This window comes from Leptosomus discolor, chromosome 6 (assembly GCF_034619465.1).
Source record: "Leptosomus discolor isolate bLepDis1 chromosome 6, bLepDis1.hap2, whole genome shotgun sequence".
Classification (NCBI taxonomy): domain Eukaryota; kingdom Metazoa; phylum Chordata; class Aves; order Leptosomiformes; family Leptosomidae; genus Leptosomus; species Leptosomus discolor.
The window spans coordinates 43,983,710-44,007,135 of record NC_141396.1 but is presented as its reverse complement, the minus strand read 5'-3'; the positions used below and the strand labels follow the sequence as shown (position 1 = coordinate 44,007,135).

At 39.2% G+C, this 23,426-nt stretch overlaps 1 protein-coding gene across 1 annotated transcript in view; it reads right to left on the bottom strand.

Moving 5' to 3' along the window:
• LOC104344634 (ATP-dependent translocase ABCB1) overlaps positions 1–23,426 on the bottom strand; it is a 50,138-nt gene that overhangs the window by 20,104 nt on the left and 6,608 nt on the right. Inside the window, exons 5-18 of the mRNA XM_086467322.1 lie at positions 21,924–22,071; positions 19,919–19,982; positions 16,671–16,862; positions 16,150–16,321; positions 14,775–14,899; positions 11,836–12,007; positions 9,443–9,556; positions 7,956–8,066; positions 5,531–5,656; positions 5,142–5,345; positions 4,593–4,763; positions 2,005–2,192; positions 924–987; positions 702–869 (exon numbers count right to left, since the gene is read on the bottom strand). Of these exons, the coding sequence (XP_086323448.1) occupies positions 702–869; positions 924–987; positions 2,005–2,192; positions 4,593–4,763; positions 5,142–5,345; positions 5,531–5,656; positions 7,956–8,066; positions 9,443–9,556; positions 11,836–12,007; positions 14,775–14,899; positions 16,150–16,321; positions 16,671–16,862; positions 19,919–19,982; positions 21,924–22,071 (2,019 nt within the window). The remainder of the gene's footprint in view (positions 1–701; positions 870–923; positions 988–2,004; positions 2,193–4,592; positions 4,764–5,141; positions 5,346–5,530; positions 5,657–7,955; positions 8,067–9,442; positions 9,557–11,835; positions 12,008–14,774; positions 14,900–16,149; positions 16,322–16,670; positions 16,863–19,918; positions 19,983–21,923; positions 22,072–23,426) is intronic.

The following is a 23,426-nucleotide window of genomic DNA, read 5'->3' as shown; positions in this document are numbered from 1 at the left end:
ACCATAAAAGAAGAAGGAAAAGATCAGTGGATGCTATATAAGCTCTTATTTCTTCCAACAATAACAATTTGAGCCTTTCCCTGAAAGGATTAGTCACAAATGCCACTTACGCTTTGTGGGACTAACCAGAAACAGAAATTGCAAATTTAAACCACTTTTTGCATTTGATGGCATTGAATGTTAAAAGAATTGCTCCTTACTCATTGCTGAATATGATCTCTTGCAGGTTTGGGTCATTAGGCAGCTTGATAATTATGTCTTAATTTTCAATGATTTATTTGCTGACACAGACATTTTAGATAAGAGGTAACAAGTCAATTAGGCAAAAATAGTAATTATTTCCTATTCAGTGTGTGTTATTTGAGTTATATGACTGATTACCTGGGTTTGGTTTTGTTCTATAATTAAATGAATTAACTTGCTATTTAAGCTATTCCCATACTAAGTAATTTTGTTTCATAATATTACTCAAATAAACTATTTCAAGTATCACAACAAAAAAATAATTTTAGATTCAGGGGAAAAGACTGTTTCCATAGAACTCCTGTGTGATTTTTTCAATTTATGAGTCTTTAACTAGACACATAGGCTGCCTTCACACTTTTGGTTAAAAAGTTACTCCTTTTTGAGTGGGATCACGTTTCTTTCTTATCCTGTTAGTTATGGAAAACAGGCGCAGGTAAGAATACAGAGACACTCACAAGCTGAGCAGCTTCTACATCACATTCATCTTTCTGTATTCTGAACCTTTTTATGCTTTTCTTAGTGGATTGTCTTTTCTGTCCAGTCAACATAGATCCCTTCTGTGCCTCCTCTGAGACAACTGGTCCATTGCTGTCTTCCTGTAGCCCATCCTCAGTTCCTGATGCCTGAAATGAAACAGTATGATGCTAAAAATCATTTACAGACATATTACCCTGTACTTTCAAATGATGGTCAACTCTAACAGCAACATATTCTGTTAAATAAATGGAAGGCTGATAAGAACTAAGCAATATTACAGATCCCAAGCAAGTATTGACATTCCATTAAGTCCCCTCTATACTCAGTGAGAAACTTGCCAATACAATAACACTTACAAGAGGGAGAAGTTTTAGCAACAGAGATTTTTTTTTTCTCATTTTTTTGTCAACTTAAACTGTTCTGAAAACATACAGGAAGGTTAAATAAGTCAGCTGAACAAACCCACCAGAAAGACTTTTTAAAATACAAAAATTATATAAAAGAGTCTTAAAGTAAAAGAGAATCAGAAAGTCAACAAGAGGGACTTTCAACATGAGGAGGGAGCCATGAAGAATAGGAGCAAGACTTCCAGCTACTTCAAAATTAAGGCCTGAGAGAAACTGCTTGAGAAGTTCAGGAGACAGCTTGAGAGATAATAAAAATATTTAAGATAGACCATGTCTGAATGACAAACTTCAGGAGCTAAGTCACTAAGGTGATGGTGATTTGCAAAAGTACTTGCATATAATAAGAGTTTGAGTTTTCACAATGAGGTGGGAGACGCTGGAGCAGGCAACTTGAGGAGGGAGTGTAGTCTCTGTCCTTGGAGGTATTCCAAACTCAGCAGGACATGGACAGGAGCAACTGCTCTGACCTGTGTCTGCCCTGTGTTCAGCTTGGGTGGGCCTAGATGAGCCTCCAAGGCCCCCTCCAACCTGAGTTGTTTTATAATTATACAATTTGGAAAAGTAGTCTGAGAATCAATCAGCTCCAGAACTTCATTTTTGCCACAAATTTAATTTGTACCTTCTCACATACTTTATTTTTAATGTTGTACTTTTAAAGATTTTTTTTTTTTGCTTAGAACTCCTATAATTAACAACTTTGAATTAAGCTTACGCATTTTACATAATATGAAGTTTTGTTAATATGAAGTTTACCACTCTTTAGGGAAGTTTTTTCTCCCTAGAGTTTCTTTACTGGGAAAACACGGCAACGCTGGAGATACCTTTGGGAGCAATTCAATTTGGTTGACTCAATAGGACACAATATTATAAAAGCTATGAAGATGTTTGTGAAAAAGCTACCTGCATGTTAACAAGCTTGTAGTAAATTCCCTTCTGTTCCATTAATTCATTATGAGTCCCTTGTTCTGTGATGACACCATTTTCAAATGCAGCTATAAGGTCCGCATTTCTAACCGTTGACAAACGATGAGCAATAACAAGTGTAGTGCGTCCTTTTCTGACCTGGAAAGAGTATAATGATGGCCCTACATTAGCATTGTCAGGTACATATGATATTTCCCCTCTTCATATTGGAGTTGAACAAATATTTTAATCAAAATATTTTCCTTGGAGATGGTGTTCTAGTAAAGATCAACCTTGAGTTTCACAATATTTTTCGGTTCCTCCGAGGTAAACTACAGCAAAAATGTAGCTTCAATCAAATATTGCAAAACATATTTTATTTGAAAATATGAATTAAGATACTCTGTTTTTTTAATGTTGGACTAGTACTTTCTAAACACAAATATCTAAACTTTGTTTTTTGGAAACTGTCCCTTCAATATCTTCCCATGTTACATATCTAGTTTTCACTGAAAAAAGACTATCTACCATCAAGCAAGTCAGTGACAATTCTATGTCAGAGCATTTCACAAATATTAAAAATTAATCACTTAGCAATTTTACTTGCTCTAAATTACTTGTGCGACTTAGCTGAAAATATTTAACCAAAATTGTGCTTAAAATCATACTTCTATTACTCATACTGGTTTTTCCATCCTTTTAATTACTCACAAATAATAAAATGAATCCTATCAGTGCACAGTTTGATATGATAGATATTTTTACAGGCACATTGTTACAGTATGTGCTGGGATAAATTGGTATTAATGTCTAATGAATCAACAACAGAATCCAAACTTTATGTAATTCAGTTTAAAAATCTTCACTTAACATTTGAACCACCAGAATAATGGCTTAATAAGTGTTTTACAACTAGGAAATAAAAGAAAAACCATAATGTGTGGTATAGTCTCAATGAATTTCCAATTAAACCTGATATCTTAATGTTGTCATGTGATTTTAAGAGCTGGAAATGACAGCTATTCAATCCATCCTATAAGAAATTATAGGCATTTTCCTGGTAGTCTGAAAGCTTCACTATGTCTGAGATGATCTTAAAAAGTTAAAATCACATCAAGATGTAGAAGAAAATCAAGTTAGTGTCCTTAATTATAAAAAGCAGGGCAGCCATCCACATAAACAGTAAACAGAGATTCAGGAGAGGTTTGGTGAAGCCTGCAGGGAAAAGTCATCTGCTCTAGATCTGTAGATGTACATGATCAGCACAGTGACGAAGCGAAAAAGTAGGCAATAGGAGGACAATGAATGCTTGGCACAAAACAGCTTAGTTTCGTCTTGCTTAATATCAGCAATCTCAGGGCTAGTCTAGTCTGAGCAAATCTTTCTGGCATGCGTTGCCAGAAACATCAACACGAAGATTCATCTCACCATACGACATATTTTAAAGATAGGTGGGGAAGGTGAGAGGCTAAGTAACTTGTTTAAACTACCTGCATAAGTTTTCTGTTGCAGCGGTTAGTTGGGATCCCATCAAATACGTCTCGATCAGCAGTTCTCTGGGATTCACTTTACAGGGCATGAGTTGGGAGAAAGATCCCTGCATGTGCCAGCTAGCATAGTTTCACAACGACATATTAGTAATTAGTGGACAGAGAGCGTAACTCTCACTGAAATTAGTGACAATTAGGCATCTGGGTAAAAATTTGGGACTAAAATATCTTGGAAAATGAGAACGTAGATTCCATTGCCTGATTTTTCCAGACACAACGCTGCATAGGGGGCAACGTAAGGTACCACTCCTGAGGCAGAATAGCATATGTTGGCAAAATGCTTTCTAAAGGTATTGTCCATAGATAAACTGTGATCATTGCTGGAAATGTTTATGCAATGGTGGTGATTTATATTCACCTGTTCACCCAGAGCATAACCACAGATGCATAGTGTGAGAAAGAAACAGAGGGAGGGAAAAAACAGCGAATATGATTGATTCAGTCTGAGGAATAAGTGGAAATACTTTGTAAAAAGTTCACACGCTTGTTTAGAGAAGACAAGAAATACAGGATTGGCTGTTCTTTTCAATTGTCTAAGTGGTTTAGAAGTTATGTCTAGGTGGCAGTCAACACGTAGCCACCACTCTTGAAGACATCACTGAGCTGGTTTTGAATTACTTTCCTGGGTATTAGTAAGAACATAGCCCACATGGACCACCAAACCTGCTTGAGAATACTTAGGTCTTGAGCTCTCCACTACTCCAAAGACTAAAGCTGGTTTGGGAAAGTCTACTGCATTTCAGTCCTACATATAACATCATTAACTGAATCCCATGGGCAGTTGCAAAACCCCTTCACCCCTGGGCAGTCTGCCTGGTCTGATAGAGCTAGTGCTGGCAAATTTGAAAACAGATTTCTAATGCATTTATTTTTTAAAACATCTCACTACTTATCCTCATTTAAAGTTTCCAGTCTTTGTATGAACAGAGAGTATTTGCTAAATCCAAGCTCACATTAGACCTTTTAGGGGTCTCTCTTGCAGCTCTTTAAATAAATGAGCAATACTGACCTTGTCCAGTGCTGCCTGCACAACTGATTCACTCTCAGTATCCAAAGCTGACGTTGCCTCATCAAGCAGAAGAATTTTAGGGTTGCGAACCAGAGCTCGGGCAATTGCTATTCTTTGCTTCTGGCCTCCGCTCAGCTGGGCCCCTCTTTCTCCAACCATGGTTTCAAACTTCTACAAAACAACCACAGACATGTCCACAACACTCAGTGGCACAGTCCTTTCATCAAAGACAGGCACCGTAAAGAAAAGGCACGTTGGTGTCGGTAGTCCCAGAAACATCTTCTCCTTCCTCTAAAACACTACAGGACAAACACTCACTTGGATATTGTGTCCCTGGAGTTCTAATAGTTCTCCAAATGTTCATCGAGTCATGACCTAAAGATTTCAAATTAACATCATTCTGAAAAGTTGCGAGGAGCTCTGCATAGCTCTGCTTGCTCACAGCTCTGGGAAACAGCTTCCTCTGCTTACGAGAATCCCGTCTAAGAAACTATTTGGCACCACAAGGTTTAGGAGAAATTATTTCAGCAGGACAGTTGGTTTGCTTACGTTGGGTAGCTTCATGATGAAGTCATAGGCATTCGCTTCCTTGGTAGCTTTTTCAATCTCTTCCATGGTGACATTCTCACGGCCGTAACGAATGTTTTCTGCAATGCTGGTAGCAAAGAGCACGGGCTCCTGGTTCACCACACCAATAAACTCCCGCAGATATCTTACGTTTAATGTCTTAATATCCTGCCCATCAATGGTAACCTAAACAACAGGACGCAGACAAAAACTGTTTACTAAGTGTTTTGGTCAAGGAACCTGTCTCCCCCAGTTGGCACATGCCTTTTAGGGGAGACCTTACCATGTCTTCGGAACAAGGAAGAGAGGCCAGAACCAGACTTCCAAAAACTGTGACACACAGAGCAGTCATCTCACTTGAGGTATCTTACCGTGCCTTCCTTGGGATCGTAAAATCTCTGGATGAGCTGAACAGTTGTACTTTTCCCACATCCACTGCCACCAACCAGGGCCACTGTCTGGCCACAACTAACCTTGAGGTTCAAGCCCTTCAGTATCTGTGCATATAAGAAAGGTAAGCAAAAACATAACAGCATGTAAAAATATCAGTGTAAATCTGAAGAAACTAAAGACTACAATAAGATTTTGCAAGAAAGCTTTAGCTAGTAAAGGTGAAGAACTACACATGGAATTGTGCCCAGAGGAAGTCAGGATAAAGGAGGAGTTTGATTTCGTTGATGAGGACTGGGTTGGGAATCAATTAAGCAAGCTGGACATACATAAATCCATGGGCCCTGATGGAATGCACCCGCTAGTGCTGAGGGAGCTGGCAAAAGTCATTGCTATACCACTCTCCATCATCTTTGGTAAGTTGTGGGGAACAGGTGAGGTGCCTGAGGACTGGAGGAAAGAAATGTCACTCCAGTCTTCAAAAGGGCAAGAAGAAGGACCCGAGTAATTACAGACTGGTCAGCCCTGGAAAAGTGATGGAACAACTTATCCTCAGCGCTGTCTCTAGGCATATCAAGGTTAAGAGGGTCATTAGGGGAAGTCATGTTTGACCAACCTGATAGCCTTTTATGAAGACATAACCAGGTGGATAGATGATGGCAATGCGGTGGATGTGGATTACCTCAATTTCAGTAAAGCATTTGACACTTGTCTCCCACAGCATCCTCACAGCTAAACTGAGGAAGTGTGGTCTGGATTATTGGGTAGTGACGTGGATTGTGAACTGGTTGAAGGAAAGAAGTCAGAGAGTTGTTGTCAATAGGACAGAATCTAGTTGGAGGCCTGTATCTAGCAGAGTCCCTCAGGGGTGGGTACTGGGACCAGTACTATTCAACATACTCATCGCTGACCTGGACAAGCGAACAGAGTGCACTGTCAGTAGGTTTGCTGATGACAGAAAACTGGGAGGAGTGGCTGACTCACCAGAAGGCTGTGCTGCCATTCAGCGAGACCTGGACAGGCTGGAGAGCTGGACAGGGAGAAATGTAATGAAATACAACAAGGGCAAGTGTAGAGTCTTGCATCTGGGAAAGAACAACCCCGTGTGCCAGCATAGGTCGGGGGCTGAGCTGTTAGAGAGTAGCGTAGGGGAAAGGGACCTGGGGATCCTGGTGGACAGCAGGATGACCATGAACCAGCAATGTGCCCTTGTGGCCAAGAAGGTCAATGGCATCCTGAGGTGTATTAGAAGGGTTGTGCTCAGTAGGTTGAGAGAGGTTCTCCTCCCCCTCTACTCTGCCCTGGTGAGACCGCATCTGGAATAGTGTGTCCAATTCTGGGCCCCTCAGTTCAAGAAGGACAGGGAACTGCTTGAAAGAGTCCAGCACAGAGCCACAAAGATGAAGGGGGTAGAACATCTCCCTTATGATGAAAGGCTGAGGGAGCTGGGTCTCTTTAGCTTGGAGGAGACTGAGGGGTGACCTCATTAATGTTTATAAATACTTAAAGGGCAAGTTTCATGAAGATGGAGACAGGCTTTTCTTGGTGATGGCCAATGACAGGGCAAGGGGCAACGGGTGCAAGCTGGAGCATAGGAGGTTCCACATTAACATAAGGAAAAACTTTTTCACTGTGAGGGTGACAGAGCCCTGGAACAGGCTGCCCAGAAAGGTTGTGGTGTCTCCTTCTCTGGAGACATTCAAAACCCGCCTGGACGAGTTCCTGTGTGACCTATTCTAGGTGGTCCTGCTCTGGCAGGGGGGTTGGACTAGATGATCTTTCGAGGTCCCTTCCAATGCCAAACATTCTGTGATTCCATGATTCTGTAATTGTGGAAGAGCTGACATGGAGTTTACAGAGTTTTACTGCACTGTGAAGAGATTCTTCCTTCTAATGATCCCTTCAGTATCATTCAGACCTCTTTCCCACTTAATTGCATCAAGAGTTACCTTAGTGAGAGCTCTCAAACAAAACAATCTCTTCCTTCTAAGGGGCAGGTTTTGCATTGTAAATGTGATGCAGTAAGTGTTGGATCCGCTGCCAGTTTCTCAGAGAAATACTTCTATCAGACTTACAAGTGTGGATAATTTGGCAGACCAGTATACTGCTATAACGTTTTAACTGGGTTAAAACAAGTATTATTACAATTAGTGTTTTTCATTATGTATGATCTCCAACCTTTTAGCTTTTAGTGGAAATTCCATGTAGTTACATTTTATTTTAAAAGGTTGGCTTTTGATTTAGTTAACTAACCAGTTCTGGCTGAATTGTGTTAACAGTTCTAGATAAAAGCAGAGGTTTCCATTATTTCTAGGACTTTATTTTTTTTTTAGTTATAGTAATTGTTTTTCTCTAAGGCAATCAAGTTATCTTAAATGGAATCTGTATGACCTCCATGTGTAATACCTTAGTATCTGGCCTAGCAGGATAATTGAAGTAAACATTTTGGAATTCCAAGTCCCCCTTAACTTGATCTGGTTTATAGCCAGCATCGGATGAACTGTCAATTTGAGGTTCCTGTGCAGAACAACATGTGAAGAAAAGGGAAAAAAACATTGTTTAGATTTCTAATGACATTTTAATATGATACGGGGCTGTGACATCTTAGATGTTAATGTTACCATATAGTGAGGCAGAGCAGGCCTCACTGAAAGCAGCTGCAACTGCTCATACATGCATGAAGCTGCCAGCCCAGGTCACTGGCAGATTTGCTGTCAGGAGTGAGTAACCAAGGCAAATGCTCAGGGCCTTAAGTCTTCTCTGGCATAAATTAAGGAATAGAAGAAATAACCTAAAACGTCAGCAAAAGGAAGCAGTAATCTACACATTCACATCCAGCCATGGTATACCAACAGTATTTGTGTTCATGATTATGCTCCTTCCTTTAATACAGTGCAGGAGACATCAGCTGTGCCGTACTAACACAGAGAGAGCACTTGTTTTCATTCCTACCCAGAACAGTTTAGAATTTGGAATAGTGCACTGATATCCAAAGGCAGAAATATATCTTGTGTAGGCAACCCAAGATCAGTTTTAAAATAGTGTTGTAGTCACTATACTACAGTAGCAAGGTTACAGCCCCCACCAGCCATCCAGTATGTACCGGTCTACAGCCCCAGGCAGCCAGTACATATCGTAATTCTGGTAAGTAAATGTTATAGCTCAAACCAATCCTTGTCATGCTTGGTGCTGCTGTTACTGGTATCTCAGCTAGTTACTTGAGTTACTGTGGGTATAATTACAACAGCTGCACTCACATCTCTGAACTACAAGGTAGATGTGGCCTCAGAGGTAAAAATGTCAGCAGACACCTCAGTGTTGCTTCATAACTGTTATCTGATGCAGCAAAAATTGGAAACACAAGCCTAAGTTAGTTATATTTTATATATAGTGTTTAAATAACTGATATAATATTTATAAACGATACAAATATTTGAATATCGTTTTATATAGGACTTGAAAGTAGAAGTTACATTGCCAAATCACTACAGATGTAGCCACTGTAAAAGCAATCCTTTAAATCATTGAAAAGAAACATTATCAATGAAGTGAGCATAGTTGCAAAAGATCTAGAATCTTCTCTCAGTTCTTGTTTTTTTTTTTTCTTAAAAATGAAGATTGAAGTAAATCTATTCAGGCAAGCTTTGCAATAATTTCTTTTTCTTCTTTAATCTAGTCTTCTGAACTACCAGATAGAACAATAACTGGTAGGAATTTACGTGTCCTTGTTAGTGGCTCACATTCCAGTATTTCGATGCTTGTCCTGTATCCAAAATTGTATTAGGTAGAATCTTTAAATGTTATGGTATTGAACACACAATTGCTAATTTTACTTCAGAAAAGAAGTCAAATGTTCAACACTTTTGGATAACAGACATGGCAAAGATACTCACATTGTCTATAACACTGAAGATTGCATAGGCAGCTCCTCTTGCATTGGCAAATGCCTCCATGCTTGGTGCAGTCTGTCCAACACTAAAAGCTCCAAGTAATATAGAAAAAAAGACCTAAAGAGAAAAAAAAAACGAACACCACGTGATACATCACTAGAAATTCGTGACTCTCATTAGACAGCTTAATTTATCTGAGAATATTAGCTATCATTGCTTCAAGTAATCTCATGCATGCTGTGCAATATGAGGAAGCCTAGAATCAAAGCAGTCATTAAACAGGTGGCAATCATTTAACGGAAGGTAAACAGCAATAGGAAAAAAGGGAGTAAAATCTCCTTCTTCCACAACTGGATCATAAGAAGGATATTGTGATGTGCTGATGGCTGGGATTCTTCTTTAGCCTGACAATAGAGAACAGAAGGGTGTTTCTAATTCCACCTGAACAAAAATCAGCTACCAGTTACTTTTGTGATTAAACATAGAAAAAAAATCTCTTTCTTTCTTCATATAACATAAACCCAAGAGTACTTCAACCCAAAAGGTAAAGACATGGTAATCTACTTCTCCACTGTAGCACTGGCAAGAACAGAACCAAATGTTTGAGGAAACTGGAAACTTCTTTGTGTGAAACTGAAATTGTTTGTCACACCAAAAGCAGGCTCTAATTTCTAATCTAATTTTTTCAGCCTTGGGTCTGACTTTTCACATTTAGGTGTTTTTTCTGAATGCATCACTTCTGCCACCTATTTCAGATGTTGGGAAGAAAGGGTTATTGCATTTTATTCTAATCGTATCTAAGTATTAAATCAAGCTTACATTACAGTCTTAACTGTTAGTGGCCCAGAGGAGGTGACAGTGAGTACGGCCTTCTGCAAAGACCAGCGATAACCCCTGCTCTGCAGTCATGCGCTGCTTGCCAGATAAGGCAGACGCCTGGCTGCAGGTGCTGCTGCTTTCCTGGTTCCATCAATTGCTTTCACTGAGGACATGAGAGCTGGTTTCTGCAGCATGTTGGTAGTACAAACTCAGCTGTCTGGCTTTGCTCTGGAGTGAAAAAAATCGTAGAACCACAGAATAATTTAGGTTGGAAAAGACCTTTGAGGTCATCGAGTCCAACCGTTAACCCAGCACTGCCAAGTCCACCACTAAACCATGTCCCTAAGCACCACACCTACACGTCTTTTAAACACCTCCAGGGGTGGTGACTCCACCACCTCCCTGGGCAGGCTGTTCCAACTCTTGACAACCCTTTTGGTGAAGAAATTCTTCCTAACAACCAACATAAACCTCCCCTGGTGCAACTTGAGGCCATTTCCTTTTGTCCTATCACTTGTTACTTGGGAGAAGAGATTGACCCCCCACCTCGCTACAACTTCCTTTCAGGTAGTTGTAGAGAGCAATAGGGTCTCCCCTCAGCCTCCTCTTCTCCAGACTAAACAACCCCAGTTGCCTCAGCCGCTCCTCATAAGACCTGTATTCAAAGTCCAGCCTCACCAGTGCTGAGTGCAGGGGCACGATCACCTCCCTACTCCTGCTGGGCACACTATTGTTGACACAGGCCAGGATGCCTTTGGCCTCCTTGGCCACCTGAGCACACTGCTGGCTCATGTTCAGCCGGCTGTCGACCAGCACCCCCAGGTCCTTTTCAAAAAGCGGCCTCACCAGTGCCGTGTACAAAGCAATGATCACTTCCCTAGTCCTGCTGGCCACAAATTGGACTCACCTGCCTGGTCACAAGTAGGAACAATTACATGAGCTGCTCCTCAAAGACTCTTAGGTCTTGCTAGAGATCCTGGTGTCTGAGCATAATGAAGAGGATGGCTCAAGAGCTGCTGACATCACAGATATAACCTCCTTAGTGGGCAGGCTGTGACTGGGATCAAACCGTCAACCACACTGTCATACCCCAAGCCCTCCAAAAAAAGGTCCAACCTGATATCAGTGTAGATGCAGACTGCAAGTAAATGAACTTTGTCTAAGACAGGAGCTAACATGATATACAGCAAATGCTACCTGATGCCTGGTCTTTCTCTCCTGAATGCAATCACCTGCATGAATCATGATTCACAGAAGATGTGTCTCAGTCCTTTAGCAAAGGTCTGGTGTGACTGAATAAAAAGTCAACACCTAATTATTGTTAATCCAAGCTGGCTTTTTAATAAAAGACTTCGAAGTAGGTGATTTTTATGTTGCTACCCAACTTACAGAAATATCAGTGGTATGTAGAAGTATACTGGTTTTGGGTTTGTTACCAGGGGTGAAAAAGTGAAAAATGTAGTTTAAAAAGCTAACTTCAACCTCACTTAAAACACAAAGTCACATATTCGATAAGATTATATAGGACCAGTTCAGTATTTTTCATAAACATTGTTCAGCTGCCGGTGAATACATACTGTAAAGACTTTTCCGATTGTATAATCATCGGAGAGTATCAAAGTGGTTCCATACCAGAAGGCCAAGGCGTACGATGCATAGATCAGAAAGAAAGCAATACCCATAGAAATATTGGCTGAAATAGCCTTTTTGATACCAACACGTTTGGCATCTTCTAATTTTTTTTGGTATCTGAAAGAAAAAACAAAAAACCAGAACATACAGGAAATTACTCTTTCTTTCATTGTGTTTATTCATAAATTTCCCATAAAATATATCAAAGATATATAAAATATTTTTGTAAACAGTAATCAAACACTGAGAAATATCTTGCTGAGAGCAGATGAAAATGTATTGACTGTCTTTCATGTTGTGACAGACTGAGCTGATCAATTTTATCTGGAACAAGTCCTGGATGAGTGGAAAAGGCTCTGGTGAGCTGTTAAACAACTTTAATCTTGTGATTTTCCATGAAATCTTCTAACTGTGAGTGAATGTTCCTGATGCTCTGAAGAAAGGTAAGCAGGGCCTAGCCATGAAAGAACTGGCTGAAAGATGTATCTTTTTAATGTGCAGACTTCATCTGAGTAGCGTATAGTAGGCATCTAGGATTGAGGATAAACTTTCTGAAGGAATAAAGTGTAAAAGATGGGAGAGAGTCATATAAGTTCTAAAACCAGTTCTGATATATAGGAGGATTAATGAAAGCACAGCAATGTTAAAAGAGTAGAAGAATCATTAACAGGAGAAAGACAATAGTGGTATTGGATCAGAAATAAAGGTAACAAGGAAGGGATAACTGTTGCATAAGTGTTGGAATACATCGCAAAGAATGGAGAAATGGTGATAAGGAGAAAATGGAATCAATTTATGTCAAAATCACTTTAGTGATGAATGTAAAAGGTCTTACTGGGATGGTGCTTGTATCTGATAGTCTAGATAGGATTTGGACATGGACAGAGAGACCAATTCAGTCAGAAGTGTGTTACTGTGAGAGACACATCCTAAATACAGACTAAAGAATCAAATGCCAGCAATAGCTGTGTGACCCATGTACTCTGGGAAGTGACAGCTGAGAAGTTTCTTTTTTAAATAGTCACCGAACAAATGAAAGGACATCTGACCTGAAAGGGAAAGCAGTGGGGAAGGAATGTACCTTTCATGGTGATCATGGGCTCTTTATTCCAGAGTATTGAATAAACTGGCAAACATAACAGCAGTCCAACAGTAAAGACTTTTAGTGATTATTTTCAAATTATGAATAGAACCACAGGACTGAAGTATTACAAAAGAAATAGTAACGTGAGAAATGACAAGCTTGTAGCCTGACAAAAACAGCACGTAAATCTTGCAAAAAAATCCTGAAGAAAATCATAAAATCAGAAATAAAAGGAAATAAAATAAAACCATACAAAATTACAAGAAATGAAATGTGTCATGGGCTATGAAAGCAAAGGATTAACCCAATTACTTTTCTTTAATACTGTCTTTTCTAGAGAGGCAAGACACAGTAAAACTAATCCACCAAGACTTCATTAATGGCATCAAATGCAAATCTATCCTGAAGCCATTGGATAAATTATTAATTAAACAATAGTTGTGAAGTAATGAAATAACAGTAAGGTAAGGAACTGTTTGAAGCAAGACAGCAGTGTACAGTGGGAAGTTATATTACCCAAGGGAGTTGCCAACATGAATTCTTCTGTCAGTCTTGGGATTTATTGTTTTTATCTATTTTAGTGACTTGGGCATGTAAACAACACTCAGGATAATGACACTTCCTGATGGTAAAAAACTGAGACGATCAGTTCAGAGGACCAGTGAGAGGACCAGGACAAAAGAATATCAAAATGTCTTACAGAATTAGATACATGATGTTAAAGTGTAGCAATAAGAGAAGTAGGTGAACCATAATTATGTAAAATAAAAGATGACCAGTGAAGAGGCAAGCCTATAATGTACGAGAAAACTAGAAGAATTTCATTTAGTTGTCCTAGCAAAATGCCACCTGAGAGAGTCTATGATATATTTCTATTTACAGGAAAGTAAGAAAGAACTGCTGAAGCAAATGTTCAGTGCTGGTCCAGTAACGAGCTGATACATTGGAACTATGCACACACTTTGTTGGAAGGAAATGTCCCGTCTTCAGAGTGTCTAGCAGTAGAATAACTTCCCTGCAGCAGCAGTTTTAAAAAGCCTACCTGGTTTTAGGATGGAGCTTTTACGCTTATTAGGGAATTAGAAGATACAGTTGCTTCCTGCAACAGCAGGACCTGGTCCCAGTGTCACGGGAAGTTCTTCCCACTTCTGGGTCGTGAGGAAAGACCTACATCACGTTTAGTACAGTCATTGCAGGAAGCGGCTACCAAGCAGTGCTTTAAGGGTGAGTAGGAAAAGGAGGTGATGAGAAGTATGGCAGTGATGAACAGCACTGGGGAACTAAAGAAAGGTGCTGGGGTGCACTGGGAAGTGAGGTGTAGATACCCAGCACCTGAGCAGCAGTTGGAGCATAAAGGCAGAAAAAGGTCAGGGGATGGTGCATGTTTTCTGTGGATGACACAATGGTTATTGAACTTTGAGTCTGAAGAAATCCTGCCAGTATTTGTGGTCATGCTGGTTATCTTTAGCTAAAAGATCAAAAAGATGGCAAGAATAATGTTCCATAGTAACACAAATAAGTGCATCTGCATGGCCTTGGTTTGTAACCTTCGTGTTATACTTGTCTTTTTTTTGCCACATGCCTGTCTTTTTTGCCTACAACTCTCACCGGTTTATGAGGTCTATAGGACCATATTCTCTTTGGGAAGGGGAATGCATCTCTGCACATTTTGTGATGCTTTTTGAAGCTAATAAAAAAGTAGAGAAAAGAAGAAAAATCACCAGCAAAGTTATAAAAAATTCAAAATCTCTTTAGTCACTGTTATATAAAAAAAAAAGTGTATGGAAAGTTTATTCTTACCTTTCGATTTCTTTTCTCTGTCCTCCAAATGCTACCACAGTTCGAATTGCTGCCAGAACTTCCTCTGCAACAGCTCCTGCTCTTGCATACGCAGTTAGCTCCTTGTTAGTGAATGCGGAAATTATCTGTATAGAAGCAAAATATTTTTGCTCTCCAGTTCAAACAAAACCAAAATGACCTTATGTTGTTCTGATGTCTAAGAATTCTTAAATCATTGTACCAAATTTCCTATCTACTTTGTTTTATTATAAAGATTTGTAAAATAATCCACATTTGACTTCCAAGGCAGAAATTTTATGAAGGGCATCATGACAATGCTTGCATTGCATGAAACATATCAACAAGAAAAATACGTGTTATATGCTGACAAAAAATTAGGTTGGATTTTCAATTCTTCTATTCTTTCATCAATTTGGAAAGCCATGAGAGCTGACTAAGAAATACTGATAAATACTTGCATCACCGCTGTCAGGCAGTTCTGGTTTGCGTCAGGACAATTAGTCGCCTGACAAGCATGGGAACATCCGTGCTCCCAACACACAGCAGGCTGCAGGTGAAGTCGTAGCAGAGTACTCACATGCTATGAAGTATTAGGGACTGCACGTATTAAACAGGATTGGGTTTTTCATTTTAGCTGAAAAAGCAAGGCTAGCCACTGACACTGAAACTCAGTAGCCAGTTGGTACTCGATGTCCTGATGAAATTCCTGGCCAAAAGCAATTGTATTTCTGCAGGTAAATTCTGTTTCTCTCTCCCAGTAGTCTGCATCCACTTGTGGTGTGCTGTTTTCAGTAAGTTACTGGGAGTTGAGCAAATGGCAAAGGGATGGTCTGGAGCAGAGTTCACGGTGTGCTGGCTGCCCGTCTGAGTCTGCCCATGACCTTGTGCTGTCCCTGGGGGTAAAGCCCTCCTTGCCTTGGGATCAGAGCCCACAGACAGGACTTATCATGAGAAACCTGATTCACTGCAAGTTCAATGCCAGAACTTACTGTCAGTTACCCACAATGACTGCAGCTGTGCCATTTTAATTCATTTCTGTATTTATTTATTTATTTTCACTGACAGTACTGCATTATTTTGGCGTATTTGTCATGGAATCCAGTGAAGAAGGCAGAGGTCCTGCTTATTTACCCTTTCATATGAGGGTATGTTATACTTAAGTAAACTTTGCAGCCATATAGCTGAGGCCATGGTGGAGGCACTGCCCTTCTTCAGCTGTACCAGTGTTATCATGCACCTATTCACACCTTCCTGTGTGTGGGCAAGGTCTAAATTCACTAAGAGCCAGATTGCATTTTTAAGTCCTACAGGTGCCGAATGGGATTATAGAAGATAGATCTTGGCAGCTTATTGAAAACTCACACTTTTTGCCTACCTTTGCCCAGAGAGCTGATGAGAATCCCAGAACAGGGCTGAGCGCCAGGATCACAAGTGTTAATTTCCAGCCTTTTGTAAAACCAACTATAAATCCAGTGAAAAAGGTAGCCACTGCCTGAAAGAACATTGCCATTTTTTCCCCTATTCCTTCATTAATCTTGGAGATGTCGCTGGAAAAAACAAATTGTATCCAAACAAGTCAGAAAGCGTCAAAAGACAGAAATGAACTCTTTGGATGCAGTACACTTTGTCAGTGCTCCATCACATTTCTAACACCTGCAAGTCAACATAGCTACAAGTTTGCAGCCACAGGGCATGGAGAAGCATTATCCAACATCTCTGTTCCTCAGGCTTCATTGAAATGATCCATACACGTCTCAGGATCCATATAACTAATAGCATAGCTTACAGAGTAGCTTAATAAGATAAAATAACATTGCTCTGAGGGAAGTATTACAACAGATCTTCAATACTTAGAATTAATACTCAGCTGGCAATTAACTGATATTTAATACTTACTCTACAAGTCTAGTGTTAAGTTCGCCTACATCATTTACATCAAACCATCCAATCTCCTGTCTCATTATGGCATGAAAAAATTCTTGTCTGATTCTTTTTATTTGCCGGCCAGCAGCCAGCATCCAAAATGCAACTTGAACGTAGGCAGCAAAAAGAACACCAGCTCCTATTCCAGAATAATAATATGCATATCTGAAAGGAAACAAAAAGATTGGAAACAGAATTAATTCTACTCCAAAGAAGGTTAGCTGCCATTCCTCTCTCTTCACTATAATGAATATTTTTAACTTCTTTCAGAATCACATTTCAGTTGCTATCTTTTGCAAACTTATTATACAACTTCCACAAAGTAAAAACAAAAAAATTAATTTAAAAAGTAATGTCTCAAAATCCATGAAGACATAGATTAAAAAAAAAAAAACAAGCTTAGAATGACACATTTACGCTTAGAAACACTTCCCACAATGACTGAAAATTAAGACAGGGATGTTAAAAATGCTTAAGTGATATAAAAGCAAAAGTAAGTTGGGTTTCAGGACATCCACTTTCATTTAATGAATTAAAGACAGAAACATTGAATTTGAGTTGTCTGCATGCTATCATCATTTAACTGTTTTGTTTAGTCGTCTTTGAGAAATGTTAGTTTGGTTTTAAAAATTGTGTACATTCCTAAGGAAAAATAAACAAATTAATGTCTAGATGCAAAAAATAAGGCTACACACACACAAAAAAAAGGAAAAGCAATAAGGAAATCTATTCTAATTACTTTTGTTACAAATGAATGCCAAAGATATTTTATTTGTGATTGTGGTTAAACAAAATATTTTGTATTTAAACTGAAAAATATTAGTACATTAATGAATAACTTAAAATTAAATGAGTAGCTGAATGTGTTCATCAACAAATCACTGCCAGCATAACAAAAAAACTACAAAAAGCAGCACAGCTAGGGAGAAAGCAGAATTTATGTATTTGTTCAAACATTTAGTTTATGTCAAAACACAATGGCATGAATGTAACTTTGGTTCAAAATCCCTATTAATTATAGTTATTTTATGATATCATTAGTAACAATTAATTGGAAAATAAAAATACATGACATATCGTGAATTATTTGTTCTATGGCAACTGTTAAGAAAGGTATAGCTGTGATTTTGTGAGATTTTTGCATGACAAATATACCCAACATTCATGTTTAGATTCCAGTTCCAGAATTGACCCACATAGTTTTCATATCAATAATTCCTAATTCTTGTCCTACACAGCGGGGTTTGTCCAACAAGAGTAGAATTTGCCATCTGTGACATCATACTCCCTTGAAGGAACAGACCATCCCAGCTTCCTTATAACACAAACACCCTTCTCTGAGGCTGAACAAAAAAAGTGGGGTTTTCTCTCCATTTCAGAAAGAGCATGAAGAAAGAGGAGCTAGGGCTTAAAAAAAAAGTGGAAACAGAAGGAGAACCTGGGAAGGGCAAAGAGAAGAGATAGGATATAGGTAGAAAGAGAGAGACAAAGGAACCCCTCTCCAACCATAAACCTGGAACTTGCTCAGTCACTGACACCACATGTTCCCACAGCCCGTCTCTGAAAATATCTGATGCTTAACACCTTAGAAGACCATGAGAAAACATTTTTAGACTGACATGAATCAGCTTGTCAGTGGGAGAGTTCAGCTGGACCAACTGTTTCATCTCAGTCTCTGTTTCAATTTTATCCAATCAGAAAATGTGAAAAACCCATAATAAGTTCTTGGCCTAATTAGTATTTTTTAGTTATGAGCTCTGCAGATTTGTTGAGCATTATATAAAGAGTATTTCTTTTATCAGTTTTAAATGTGGTGTCTCTCAATTTCACTGTCTGTTCTTTGTCCTTCTAGAAGGGTACCAAAGGGTACTTGTTTTACCTTCCCAATGGCGATCATACAAAGGTGACATTTAGGTGGATATTCCTCTGTGTTTGTAGTGGCAAAGACTAAACAAAACCTGAAAACCTGGAAATTTAATGAGAACACCATCATGCATGACTTCATAATCACCTCGTTTTGGTTTATTTCTAGTAGAGTACCAGGTGTTTGTCTTTAAGGGATGTCTTTCAGAATTTCATTTGCTATCAATGAATTTTTAATGTGTGATCCTGTGCAGTAAGAACACAGAGTGAATAAACGGCTTGCCTAAGAGCTTTTCGCTTTGAGAGGATGCACAGGGGAGGAAGAAAGGGAGTAGGTTCTCTGAGTTACAAGAAACTTAATTTCATTTTCTTTCATAAAACTGGATCCACACTTCACTAGCTGATGGAGTTCTGTGAAAACAGTATCCACAGTTTTCATACAGCTACTAGGGTCTCCTAGGTACTGTCTTTTAAAAAATTCATAAACTAATAGAAAATATGTGGTACGGAGATGCAAGTAGTTAGGTTTAGAGATGCAAGTTAGTTGACTTTGCTGATGGATATGGTGTGATTTAATTATGGATAAAACAAAGTAATTTGGGGGCTTTACAGAGGATCAGTTCCAATATTGTAGGGAATTTGTTAGGCATCAGTGAAAACCTTTGTGGTTTTAATGAAGACAAGAAAGCCAGAAAGGGGATGATGGGTAGTCTCCGCAGAAGTTCTTGCAGAGCTGGCACAGCTCTCCTTCAGCTGTGAGAGACCCCACTCCCAGGACCTCCTGCAGAACCAGAGGGGTGACAGCCATCCATGCATTGGATGATTGCCTACCAAGAGAGGAAGGCAAGCAGCAGAGAAAAGGAAAATGGATGAAGAGGGAAGTTGTGGCAGGAAGCAGAGAAGCCAGCTTGCCACGCAGGCAGGGCTGGTGGCAAAATGGGAGCTGGAGAGTGCAATGGGAGGATGAGGAGCGATAGATGTGGGCAAGGAGGAAGAGCAAGAGTAGGAGCACATGATGAGGGGAATGCATGAGAACTGGCATGGGAGGAGGAGAAGGTACTCTGACAGACAAGAAGAGGAGGAATAACCCTCCCTCTGAGCTTCTGGCATAAAGGCTGTAGGTGTGCAGGAGCTGCCTGGCACAGATTGGAATTAGAGTGGGAAAATGCAAGGTGTCCATAACTCACACAATGACGTTAGCCTGAAGATGTAGCAAAACCTGAATTTGTTCAGTTCCATGAAAAATTTATGAGATTAATCTTGGGCTAAATATTAGAATAATTTTTAGAGGACAATTGCTTGAGATCTCTATTACAAGAAAAGAAGAGCCATGAAGTGAATGAAAACTGTCTTATTACCTGGTCATTTCTTCCTCCAGCTTCCCCAACAGAGCATAAGAAAAAAATTCTGTAGAAAAATTTGCTGATGTATGGTTCAGTAAAGAAAAATTTGCTAGCGAGAAAATTAGAGAAAAGCTAGTTAATTCTTTTTATTTAATCACATGAAAATAATGTCCTTCTGTAAACTTCTATCCCAACTATGCCAAATGAAGATTAAAAGCAGCCAGCTACCTAGCACCCTACTGAGCCCCTCCTTGTGTTTAAGGGAACTGGAGCTATGCAACACATTACAAAGCATTTTCTGAAGCCAGAAGTGAACATACTACCTGCCATATAATAAACATTTAAAAAACTAGTTAAATTCAGCTACCGTACAATCACTCACCTGAATTCCATATTCGAAACACAGTATTTTCTCTGGAATGCGTGTTGACTTTATGGATATTTATAAAACAACACACTGGAGCTGTAAAACCCACTTTATTTAATAGCACTCTAGTGTACTTTATAAATGTAGGTTCATAAATAAATGAAGTTCAGAAAATGAATGAATATGGTATTAGGTGCTTCCTTCCAGTTGTCCAGGGGACATGTTTCTATGTAATTAATTCTTGTTGCCAGAGGTTAAAGTGTGTAAGGATTCATCTACATGTGAAGCTAAACAGGAATGAGCAATTCTGGAATGTGCATTTTGACACTTTAATTTCAGAATAAATGTGTCTTGTTCTGGTTTGGCTCTGCAGTAAGAAGTGATCAGAATTGGATACTGCACTTTGCATTTACACTTGACTTAAACCTAGATTAATTTTCTGGTGCAAATACTGCTTAGTAGAAATCAAATGATGAGATAGAGGTGGCAACACTTGGTTAATTGTTTGATTCTTTTTAGGGTGCTTTGAGGAGTATCTTTATACCTCTGTGCACCAGTAAGTCATTCTTGTCCAAATATTCAGAGGAAGTGGTTAACTCCTTTTGAAATCAATGCTTGACAGGTGAGTTAGGTGATTAAAATAAACATAATGCTCTTTAATGAAGAACGTTTGGCTGAACCATGCAACTATATGAATATAGTGTTCAGCTCTTTGCCCTCTGTACCATGTCTACATCTGTCAAGGAACAAAGTGGTGTTGGAGAAGTTGTGGGCAGTAGCTTGGAGGTCTTTGGAGAAGTTTAGGAAATTCCACATTCACATAAAGTGAGCAAGGGTCCCACTGCTTTAGAAGACAAGGACAAATTTGATGTTTGGACAAAAGGGACTCTCGGGTGCATCTCTTCAAAGTGTGATAGTTTATATATTCAAACTTAGCAGCAGAAAAGCAGTTTTTCTGATAATCTCATCCTTATATTTATCTGAAAGTTGTCTTGTTCAAGTAAGTGGACTTACAATCATAGTCTTTGGGACAATTTCAATATCTTTCTAAAATATACAGCAGCTAGTAAATACTGAAATACTTAATAATTTTTGTGCTGGGTTATATATTTATTTCAGATGCTTTTTTTTTTTTTTTTTTTTAGAACTGAGGCTTTGTTACATATTTTCGTTTGCATACTTACCATACAATCATAGAAACGAGTTTGGAAGGGAACTCAAAGATCAACATATTTAGTTTTGTTCAAGAACTGCTTGTGATTTCAACGCATAGCATGACATGTTTTCTCTCTCTGTTTCTTTTACCATTTCCAATTAATCAATTTATTTAATTCCTTAACCAAAATTGTAACACTTTAAAATGTTTCCTTTAGACCTGGCATAGCAGTTAATCAGTGAACTGTTTGTAACAACCCAGGAGACTGGTTGGAAGAAATACAGAACTGATGAAATTAGTTCCCTGTCACTTCTCGCAGCAGTGAGTGGGCCAGTGACACATCTGGCCCACAGAATTGGAGCAAACTGCTTCACTGGGAATCAACTTCTTGAGGGGAGCTGCTATTCTACCCCTTATATTTTCCAAATACAACTCATTTTTTGTTGCATAAAAGCCGTATTTCAACAACACCAACTAGGAGCTACAACAGTTCTTACCTAGATAAGAAATATTTTCTGAAGTAATAAAGCTATCTGTCATGTCACCAAAGACGATCATCATAAGCGGGAGACCTGCTCCATGGAGTATTGCCATGGTAGTGCCCAGCACCATGAGGAGTTTATCCCACCAGTCGGAGTATCGAAACTGAAAGCAGAAGCAGAACTGTGCTAAAAGTGTCTCTAATTGCAGCAAATGCATCTGAGGGACAGCACAGTGTTAACAGTGCAGAAGGAGGCAGTAAAAAGTAAAATAAGGAAATTTTAATACATAAAATGGTAAAATCGTAACATTAAACAGTAGCTTCTTAACAATTATTTTTAGAATATAATAATGGCTTTCATAAAATATGAATAATAATAAAACATTGAAAACGTATGTTTAAACAAATTTTACATTCAATTTAACTATGTCTAATTGGAATTTAAATTTACCACTATAAAGGAAATTTAAAAAATAAAATCTAATCATATAATATCTATAATAATTTCTCTACTTTTGTAGCATCTTAGGTCTACACTTTGGACTAGTGGGTGTTTTTACTTCCGTAAGCAGTTTCAAGGCAAATATATTTAAAGCTGTGTAAAAGTGATGTCTACTGTTCCTATTTTAACATTAATAATAATTCTCACAAGACAAAGGTCATAAGAAAGCTAAATATGTTTTTGTACTAAGGAGAGTAAGAGTTTCATCATGCATTCTATTGTAGAGAATACAATAGAGGGTCTTAGTCAGCTTGCTGAAGTAAAAAAGATTCTTAAATTCAGTTACTGGACCTGCATGGGGGCAAGAGCCATGGGTTATCATGTCACCACAGGGATGTCTAAACAGGCTGTAGGATACCATATCCTCTTTGTAGGGGTGATGGTGAACACCTCTCATGCCCTGGAAGGGTAGTGCATAGGAATGGTTAGGTCAGAGCAGGTTGTTTATGACACCATCCTCCAAATGAAGGAAAAAAAAGGAGTAAAAATGTCTTTCTCATTGCATGTTAGCGAGCATGAGTCCTTGAGTAAAAATGTATTTGCAGATGCATCATGGAGTGGACAGGTTCAGCATCCTGTGGCTCTCAGGAGGCACCTGTGTCCGTGTGCCAGCCTGGGGTTCTCCTGGGAGACACCGGCTTGTGAGTGACATGTCTGGCCCTGCTGCTGGAAAATGGGTGAGAGTGCTCAGACCAGTCTGGGGGTACAGTTTCCTGGGGCAACAAAACCAAGAAGAGAGGACCAATGGGCTTTCCTCTCTCAGCCTGTAGTGATGGTCTGAAAGGTGTGAAATAACCCGTTGAATGAAGGAAGCTATGCTCTGTGGTGTGTGTGTGGGGTCCATGGCATGCACCTTCAGCTGGGTGATCTTTTGAAGGAAATGGTTTTTGCTGTGGCTGTTACTTGAATGGAGCTGACTTGGTCTTTCAGGTGAGTCAGAGCAGTTAAGGGCTTCTTAAGGGTCCTCTGTGTGGGGAAGCAGGAATTACCAATACGTGTTTTTCTTTTCTCCTACGT